Here is a 9554-nt window from a genome sequence, read left to right as displayed (position 1 = left end):
GCAGGAAACAGGGGAGGATGCTGAGCTTTCTGCAGCTGCGGGAGGTTTCTGGGGTTGGGTCTGACACAGCTCCAGACACTCCTTGCAGGGGAAGAGGAAGTCCTGTCCTCTCCTGCCTCCAGCCCAGTCAGCATTAGCGGCTGATCCCGGCTCAGGGTAGGAGCCACTGGCTGGGGTGTCCCCAGCCCCATGGCGATTTACCTCTCCGCCGGCTGCTCCGGGTGCCTGAAACGATGTACCTGCTCTGCCAGGAGTGGTGCATGACTGCTCTTGCAGCTTCCCTTGCTTCCCTGTCAGAAAGTCATTTTTCTGCAGGAAAGCAAAGAAATCTGCGGGGGATATTAATTCTGCACACACGCAGTGGCACAAAATTCCCCCAGGAGTAAGCTACAGCGCTGTCTGGGTCGGCTTCCCTCCACCCATAGCTATCCCACCAGCTTTCCCACTTACCCAGCACAGGAATCAGTATGTGCTGACAAAGCATTACGAAACAGCAACTGCAGCTCAAAATAGGGATTTATTAGTATGGGAGCAACCATATGTACAAAAGCAACCATGCCAGTCCAGGTGCACCTTATTTACAATATACATTTCATCTGTACAGGATGGGCTGTGTACAAAACATTGGCCGATGGCTCAGCCATGGACAGGACATGCGGGCAGGGTCACCCCCATTCACACGCACCTGTCAACCCTGACACGCGCAGGAGGATGCGTTTGTGCATTGTCGTTCTTATGTGTTAGCAAAAGGTGGTCGAGTCAAAACAGGGAGAAGCGAGCGGGGTGGCGCCAGTGCAGGCTAACCTCACAAACCAGCGCCCATGGGCAGCGGAGCACCACGGGTTTTTGCCAGGATGGCATCTTCAGCGTGGAGAGGGGCTGCTAGGTCGTGGAGTCTGCAGGAGCATTCCCCCTTGCTTTCCCTTCACACATTATGCAGTTTCCCAGGGAAGATGCACCTTCCCCCAAATGCTGCCAGTTCCCATCCAGGCCTGGTTTGCCAAAGCTCAGTCACTTCATGCTGCATGCAGAGATCCACTGGCAATTATTTACTTGATTTATGAGCACAAGCCAGTTGCCTGTCTGAGGCCTGATCTACGTTGCAAAGTTTTGCGGCAGCTATGTTGGTTAGGAGTGTGAAAACTCACTCTCCCAGCTAACATCGCTAGGCTGGCTAACGCCCCAGTGTAGAGACCGTCATACCAGCAAAAGGGGGCTTTTGGCCAGCATAGCTATTTGGTTTGGGGAACTGGTATAAACTATACCACCAAAGCACTCATTTCAGCTGCATCCCCACCAGAAGGGTTTGCCAGTATAACCAGCAAACCTTTTCTAGTGTGGACAAGGCCTGAATGTCTAACTGGCCACCTGCAGGCACGAAACCCAATCTGTCCATGTAGTCAGACTGTGAAAGTGCAAAGTAGGCACTGGTGGCCTGGGCCCGGGGTTTCTGAGCTACTGAAAATCAGGTCCCGTCCCTGGACTTGTTTGGGCACATTGGGCATGTGTAGTTTGTATTACCCTGTGTCACAGGACACAACACACACCCAAGGGGCGGTACACAAAAGGCTAGTGGCACATTGTGGAATATTCCCTTTAGTTTACACGGCTTGGGTGCTTTACCTGGACCACAGCATCTGGGCAGGCACAGTCTGTGGGGAGACAGTGCACCCAGTACACTGGACACCCGCCCACCGAGGAAACCTGCTACAGGAGCATGATTTTGTTTGCCCCAATTCCCCATGCCTCTCTTGGCCCTGGGCAGGGAGGAAGGCATGGTGTCCCTCAGACCTCCGTAAGCCAGGCTACTTTGTACAAAGGATGCTCTAGACGAATACATTCTGTGAGCACATTTAAACAGCAGCCGTGGCTGGTGACCCAGCCAGGCCTCCTCAGTGCAGGCCTCGATGGTGAAGCAGCAGACGATGAAGCTTAGAGGAGGCCAGCTGGACTCCTCGGGGCTCCAGGCACTTGCTTCTTGGCCAGGGGGGATGTTGAGCCACATCTGGGTGCACTAAGATGGGAGAGAGCATGGACCTGTGACTGGTCAGGCCTTTCTCAAGGGCTTCCCTTTTGTTCTGTGACTAGTCTGGTTCAGGGCCCAGACCACGTAACCCAAATGAGCCTTGGAAAGGCCAGGAGATGCCTGGAGCCAGAGGAGTGGGGCTGGCAGAGTCTTTGGCAATCTCCTCTACCTCCAGTGAAGCAGGCTGGGCAGGAACCTTTGCTCCTCATCGCTGGGCTCCTTACTCAGAGGGCGGCGGCCAGCCGGGCTCTTCCCGGGATGGAGAAAGGGCCAATGGTGAGACCCAGGGACTGTTGGGCACCACATTGGCTACCACGACAGCCCTGCGAGCTGGCTACTCCCCCCAGAGATGATCCAGGGGGCGGGGGCATGTGAGATTTAGCATGCTAGGCTTTTGGCTAACGCACCCCCGGAGGGGCTGGAGCCAGTCCCTGGGGACAGTGCAGTGCGGCCCAGCTAGCTTACCGCCCCCAGCTCACGCCAGCACCTGTAACAAGGAGCATGCTGAGCTCCGTTACGCTCGGGCTGTTGGTACTGGACTGTGCTTGGGGTGGCCTGGGCAAGACACCTCCCTTCTCTGTGCGTCTGTTCTGTCTTCGCACCTGTGCTTGGGGACAGCGCTGGCCTGGCTCCCTGGCCTGCTGCAGAGCCCTGCTCCGTATTATTACCAGTAACTGCAGAGCGCTGGCAGGGACCGGGGATGCTTCACAGGCAGCAGGGGCATGGCCGGCTTCATTCGAAGCAAGCAGCAGCCCTGTGGGCTCTGCAGGACCACGCGGCCAGCCTTGCCCTGGCTGCCTGCAGCTGCTCTCCCCTGCTGCTGCACGGGGTCACTCACCGGCACGGCGCAGCCGCCCGCACTGGGAACAGGACAAACAGCCCAGCCCTTCCCAGAGCGAGCCCCTTGGGGAAAGGCCCCGGTGCTACGCGCAGCCTTGCGGCACAGAGACAAATATATACTCACAGCCGAGTGTCTGGCTGAATACGGCCAGCGCCGGCTTCACCGCCAGTGGCGCCGCAGGGGGGCGGCATCCCAGGGACAAGTATCGGGGGGAGCTGTGTTAGTCTGTACCCACAAAAACAACAAGGAGTCCGCTGGCACCTGGAAGACTAACAGATTTATTTGGGCATAAGCTTTTGTGGGTAAAGCACCATTTCTTCAGCTTATGCCCAAATAAATCTGTTAGTCTTTAAGGTGCCACCAGACTCCTTGTTACCCCAGGGACAGGGGCCCTGACAGGCAGCCAGAGCGAGGTTGCAGGGAGGAGGGAGCGAAGGGAAGGGAGCAGTGGGGACAGGCAGACACTGGAGATCCCCATGATCCCGGCTCAATGACTGAGCTAGAAAGGAGCCATGCAAAGCCTCAGCTCTCAGTAATGTGCAGGGGGTCTCCCCACGGGGAGCAGAGGGCCCCAGTCTGCTCCTCTGGGCGGGGCCACGTGCCACCCTCACTGAACCTCAAAGGCTCAACACCCCCTCTGGCTGCCCAGGACAGGTGCTCAGGCCATCACAAGCGCTATGCCCTGGACTCAAACATAGGGCCTAAGACCCAGCCAGGGCTTCTAGCCAGCCCCGCTCTGCCAGATGTGTTTGGTGGGAATTGAGCCCCGGGGGCCTCCCAGCCCAGGCAGCCCTTGACACCAAGGGACGAGCTGGAGGGGAAAAATGCCGGGCTGCGCGGGCAGAGGAGGGGGTCTACAGCCTGTGTCCCTGATCCCAATGGCAGGGGTTTGGCCACATGGCAGAACCAGCACGTTGTCTTGTGCTAGCCACAGCACACACTGGCCCAGGAGCCTCAGCCCAAGGACTCCTTTCCTTCCAGGCGAATCAGAAGCAATGTAAACAGAAGGGTCTGAACAGTTCCTCCCCCGACACGTTTAGGGTCCCCACCTTCCAGACAGATCGCCCCAGCCTGCTCCGGGACCCCAAGGAACTGGGCAGTACCAGCTCCGCAGGTGGGAAGGAATGAAACACTCTGGGTCCTGCTCCGACAGATCTGAGAGAAGCTGGGCTCCAAGTCACGTTCTGGATCCTGCCCATTCTCAGCCAGAGCAAGCGATTGGGTCCTTCTGCCCTCCCATGGGGAGACACCGAGCTAGTGGGGTCCCTGCTATGCAACACGTGGCCTCAGACACTACCCACAGCCTGGTGAGTCCCGCTGGCTGATGTGCCATCTTGCTGGTCACTAATGTCTATAAATATAGAGCTGTATATATATTATATATGTACATACACACATCTCCACTGGCAGGGTATCTCAATGGAGGTCTAAGAGGGGCACGAGCAGTCAGGCTGGGGGCAGGCAGCGGTGTTTGCGGTACGCCAGGGAAGGATGGCTGGCAATTTTTAGGCAGCAGGGTCATCTGGAAGCCATCTTGGTTCGGTTCTTGAGCACGAATGTCAGTGAGAGTGGGAGGTGATGCCCAGGAAGTCCGAGCTCAATGGGAGGTGTGCTCATTGGAGAGCCAATTTCTGCAAAGGTTCTAAAACTGCGGAGTTGTTGTGAGCCTGTCTCCTGGTGCCTGTGCAGCTGCCAGGGCCAGGCCCAGCAGGGCGGCAGTGGAGTCCTTCACTGGTGTTTGGCAATGTGCGTGGGCTGGATGTAGAGGGATTGCGTCTTCCTCCCCTTGCGCGGTGTGGTATTCAGGATGTCCATGCTCTTCCGGCTCGAGCTGATGACATCGGTCACGAAGCTGGTGCAGTCACTGCAGATGTCCTTCAAGATGGAGCCGTGGGTGTAGATGTGGGGGAACTCCTCTTCCACCCTCCGCCAGTGCAGGGAGCTGCAAGACACAATCATGAGAAGCAGCCGTCCACTTGGAAATACCTCCCCGCTCTGTGCAAGGACTCAGAGCACCCCAGCCCAGGGAACTGTCAAGCCTCTGATTTGCATTCTCCAATACTGGTGACGTAGCCTCAGTAGTTTCAGAAGCTTGCCAGAGATCAGACACAGAGAGAGAAAGGGGCAGGAGAGGAGGACAGAACTCCGTGGGGCACATGCTACTCCTGAGGGCATTCTGCGCCAAAAAAATAAAAATTCTGCACCGAAAAATTAAAAATTCTGCTCACAATATTTTAAAACTCTGGAAAATTCTGCAAATGTTATTTGTCAAATAAATGTGGAGGCTCCAACATGGCAGTGGGGAGCACAGGCCACTGGCTGCACAGAGGTGGGAGATTATTGTGCAGGTCCCCAACCCCAGACACGGACTCAGTGGTGAGGCTGCACCCACCCCTGACACAGCACAAGGACCGGGCCTGCCTCAGAAACACCCCAGGGCCCTGCCCCTCTGTGCTAGGTGCACCAGATGTGGTCAGGCAGGCTCAGCAAGGCAGGATCCAAGTGTGGAGGGGCTCAGTGTGGGGGGATCCAGTTGTGGGTTGAGAGGGTTCTGTGTGGGGCAATCTGGGTGCGGGCAGCTCAGTGGGGGATCCAGGTGCAAGGGGGATCTGGATGCACAGGGGCTTGTTGAGGGGTTCTGGGTGCAATGGTAATGGGACTCTGCAGGGGGGTCCAGGTGAAGGTGTCTGGGGCTCAGCAGGAGGGGTCTGGGTGAAGGGGACTCAGGGGGTGGGGTCCAGATGCTGGGGGAGTGGGGCTCAGTGTGGTTGGGATCAAGGTGCAGCTGACTGGGTTTCGGTGGGGCGGGGGTGTAAGTGGCTCTGCGGGGTGGTCCAGGTGCAGGGGGAGTGGGGCACATTGGGGGGATTCTGAGTGAAGGGGGGTGGGAGTGAGGATCAGCAGAAGGGTCTGGGCATGAGGGAGTGTGGATGCACGGGAGTTGGGCAGACTCCCTGTACAGGGATTCCTCCCCCTGCAGCTGAGGAGCGATGGGTGCAGGAAGCAGGGGAGGGAAGAAAGTTTGCAGAGCTTCCTGTAGCTGGGAAGAAATCTGGGGGTGGGTCTGAACCAGCCCTGGATGCTGTACAGGGGAAGAAGTAGTCCCGTCCTCCCCAGCCCAGCCAGGACTAGCAGCTGAGCCCAGCGCAGGGTAGGAAGCAGGGTCTTCCCCAGTCCCGCTTCCTACGCCACTGTGATTTACCTCTCTGCTGGCTGCCCTGGGCACCCAAAACATACTGCTGGGGAGGGTCGCATGACCGCTCTTGTGGTTTCCCTTTGCTTCCCCGTTGCAAAGTCATTTTTCTGAGGGGAAGCATAGAAATTTGCGGGGAATATAAATTCTGCACATGTGCAGTGGTGCAGAATTTCCCCAGGAGTAACATGCAAGGGAAGTTGGAGATGGATCCATCAAATCAGACCCCACAGGAACGGCCAGAGAGGTAGGATGAGAACCAGGAGGGCGCGGAGCCATGAAAGCTCAGGGAGCACATCACGGCACACAGGAGCGTAAAGCATCCTAGAGGTTGAGGAGGGGTGGAGCACAGCCCTTGGACTTAACCAGGAGTTGGTGGCTGGAGATGTCGGTGGGAGCGGTTTTGGTGGAGTGGAGAAGCTGCAGCTGGACTGGAGGTCCTCCAGGAAGGAGTTGGAGGAGAGATTCGAGGCAATGGCTGTAGCCAGCAGGATCACTGAGCCTGGAGGGGATGGGTGGGTTTGACAAGGGAGGAGACCACAGCATGTCTGCATTGTGGGGAAGGAGCCTGAACAGTTGTGGGCCTTGATAGGTTGGAGATCATGGAAGGGTGGTTTGGAGACGCAGTGAGTGACACTGCAGGGGGTGAGGAGGGAGCTCAGCTCTTGAGAGACCAGAGGGAACAGCACCTGGTGAGCCCAGGGCAGGCAGCAGCCAAGCCAGGGTGGAAGGGCACACTAGGAGGTGAGAGTCGGGCATGCTCAGGGATTTGCTGTCGTGGGGCGAAGTTGCCGAGGAGGGTGCGGGGGCTGTGAGGGAAGGCAGAAGGGGAGCCTGGCCAAGGAGGGGTCAGGGAGATGGTAGGGGACAGCTGCATGGCAGAGAAGACACCAGCACAGGGGGTGGCTGTGTTGGGAGGAGACAGGATGGATGTTTCTGCTAGTAGCAACACCAGTGACGATGGTGCTCCCCACTCTGGTTTGCGTGCCCTGCCCGGGGTGCACGGAGCTCTGCAACCAACCCAATGCTCTGCACAGGAACCGCCAGGAGACAAAGAGCTGGCTTTTGCTGGAGAAGGCCCAGCCCAATACACACCACTTCTGCTAAAGGGCCATTTTCAGATGTCTGTGGGATCTGCAGGGGGATGCCTGGCTCTCTACGGTGTGCGGTGCCCATCAGCCCAGCTACAGAGGGGAAAGACTGACGGTTCACTTCATCCCAGTCCGTCCATCCGTCCGTCCCCTCACCCCCGTCAGCAGGGGCTGCACCACGGCTTTAGCACTGGGCACTGCTAGCACAGGCTCTTACATTACCCAGGGCCTGATCCCTCATTCCTCACACCCCCCATGGCTTCAGCCAATGCAGCCTCAGGCCTCTAGGTCACCCTGCCTCTTTCTCTCCTGATATATGGCCCCTTGTCCGGTGGCTCCAGATCCCGGGGCCGGGTGCCAGCAGCGGGAAGGTTGTGTTGGAGAAGCCATGCGCCCCATGTACTGGACGAGGACCTCGCTGCAGAGCCGGGGTGGGGTGGCAGGAAGCACCGGGGGGAACTTACTAGAGGGCGTCTCTCCTCCTCAGCGGCACAGCTTTGGCATTCAGAGATCCGGGGAGGTTCTCGAAGCCCAGGGCATAGACGGGAATGTGAGCAAGCTTCTTCGAAGGCATCTTAATCTGCAGCACACGCACACAGGAGAAGCAGCAGAGGTCAGTGTCAGATGGGCACCTGGGCACTTTCTGAGCTGCTGCCATGGCCATTGTCCGTCCGGCACAGCTGCACCAACATGTATCTCCTTTCCTGAGCCTGACACGGCTAAGTGACATGGGGAAAGGGGGCAAGTTCCCCAGGCCAGAGGCAACCACAAAAGTGAGCCAGCTTGAAGCCGAAGTCCTGTGTTCCCACCCAGAGGATTTACTGGCTGAGGCCATGGCTCACCTATGCTGGGTGATTTATGCAGGGATTGGGCCACATTCTGTGTCAGCTTATGCCCACGGAGGGACCGCAACGTGCTTAGCACAGCTCCCCGATACTGAGCTCACAACAACCACAGCATCACTCCAAGCAAATGCTTTCCCACAGGCCCCAGCTCCCCCCCGCAGAGGGTCCCCCTGTGTCTGTGTCATTTCTGACCAGGCCACTTCCTGCAGCAGAGGTGGGGGCTTGAAAGTTACTCTCCCCACTTACAAGTCAGTTAAATGGAGGGGCCTGTAACAGTTTGTACATTGGGGGTGCTGAGACCCATTGAACAAAAGTAAATCCTGTATATGATGGAAACCACTTCAAGCCAGGGGGTGCAGCAGCCCTCCCCGCAGCACCCATAGGTCCAGCACCCCTGGTTAAATATGGGAGGGCCACAAAGAATCATCTCCCTGACCCTTCCCACTGTGCTATGGCCAGTGTCCTATATGGTGGGGTGACCATGGTGGCCGGGAGTTAGCTAAGCAGGGCCCCCAAAAATGCTACAGTGCCTGCCCTTCCGCTGCCAGCCCACAGCCAGCTCAGCATGGCGCCTCCTTGGCACAGCGGGTACATTCACATGCCCACGGCGGGGCTTCCCGGGCCCAACCCCTCACCATCCCACGGGCACGCTGCACTCTGAGATTGCTGTCAGACGTGCTACTTTGTGGGGGGATGGGGTGTGTGTGTTCCGAAAGTGAGACAAGGTGGGGGTGCCCACAGAGTAAGGAGGCAGGAAGCCCCAGACAATGGGCACAAGCTATGGTTGTGCCAAGCGGATGGTTCTCTTGGGACTGATTCATGGAAGTGTCTCTTACCTTCAGGCTGCAGGAGGTGCAGACGGATCTAAAAGCAAAGAGAGAATCCCAAGGGTCAGTAAAGAACCTCATTCCCCTGCCCCCCGTGCACCTGCCCCCCAAAGCAGGGGACCTTTCGCTCACCTCTTGCAGAAGAGACAGACTGGGGGCCAAGAAAACAAAGCGAACTTTTTTCTGCAGCAGCAGCAGATCTGTAGGTGGAGAAGGGCCGAGGTAAAAGGTCACGGTCTGTATTTGGTAGGATCCCGACACCCCAGGGGCTGTCTGCTGGCCCTTTCCTCACACACTCACGCCCTAGACCAAGGGAATCGCCCAGCCCTCACCTTCCCTTTCTTCAGGCTGTTGTAGAGTTCCTTGCTCTGGAGGAATTTCTCCATCTCAGCCTTTACCAGCACTCTGCGCACGTCGATCATCTCCTCCACGGTCAGAGCCAGGCTATCTACGGGGTGGCTGAACTCCTGTGTGCAGAGAGCAGGAGGGCACTAAGCACCAAAGCAGTCGGGGCGGGGGCAGTCCCGCCCCAGGCCTGGCTGATCGCTACCCAGCCACAGCCTGAGCTGAGCCCCTTTAACGCACAGACTGAGAGGAGGCGCAGCATTCGGCGGGGAGCGAACTAACCCACCTTGTGTCCGTGGCTCAAGCACCTATAAGGGTCCCGTAGGAGATGGCAAGAGGGAGATCCAGCTGCTCACACAGGCGTGGAAGGGAGACTGAAGGGACAG

At 57.8% G+C, this 9554-nt stretch overlaps 1 protein-coding gene across 5 annotated transcripts in view; it reads right to left on the bottom strand.

Annotated features, from left to right (window-relative positions):
• Positions 1-504: 504 nt before the first annotated feature.
• SPIRE2 (spire type actin nucleation factor 2) overlaps positions 505-9554 on the bottom strand; it is a 59556-nt gene continuing 50506 nt past the window's right edge. For 4 of the 5 annotated variants that reach the window (XM_043526393.1, XM_037877978.2, XM_037877979.2 and 1 more), the window contains exons 11-15: positions 9156-9290; positions 8956-9023; positions 8833-8860; positions 7616-7731; positions 505-4809 (exon numbers count right to left, since the gene is read on the bottom strand). In XM_043526393.1, the coding sequence (XP_043382328.1) occupies positions 4596-4809; positions 7616-7731; positions 8833-8860; positions 8956-9023; positions 9156-9290 (561 nt within the window). In that variant the 3' untranslated portion in view covers positions 505-4595. The remainder of the gene's footprint in view (positions 4810-7615; positions 7732-8832; positions 8861-8955; positions 9024-9155; positions 9291-9554) is intronic. The other variant, XR_006285259.1, reaches the window with a different exon arrangement.

Source organism: Chelonia mydas, chromosome 12 (genome assembly GCF_015237465.2).
Source record: "Chelonia mydas isolate rCheMyd1 chromosome 12, rCheMyd1.pri.v2, whole genome shotgun sequence".
Lineage (NCBI taxonomy): Eukaryota > Metazoa > Chordata > Testudines > Cheloniidae > Chelonia > Chelonia mydas.
The sequence above is the reverse complement of the archived record's forward strand: the minus strand, read 5'-3'. Positions and strand labels throughout refer to the sequence as shown.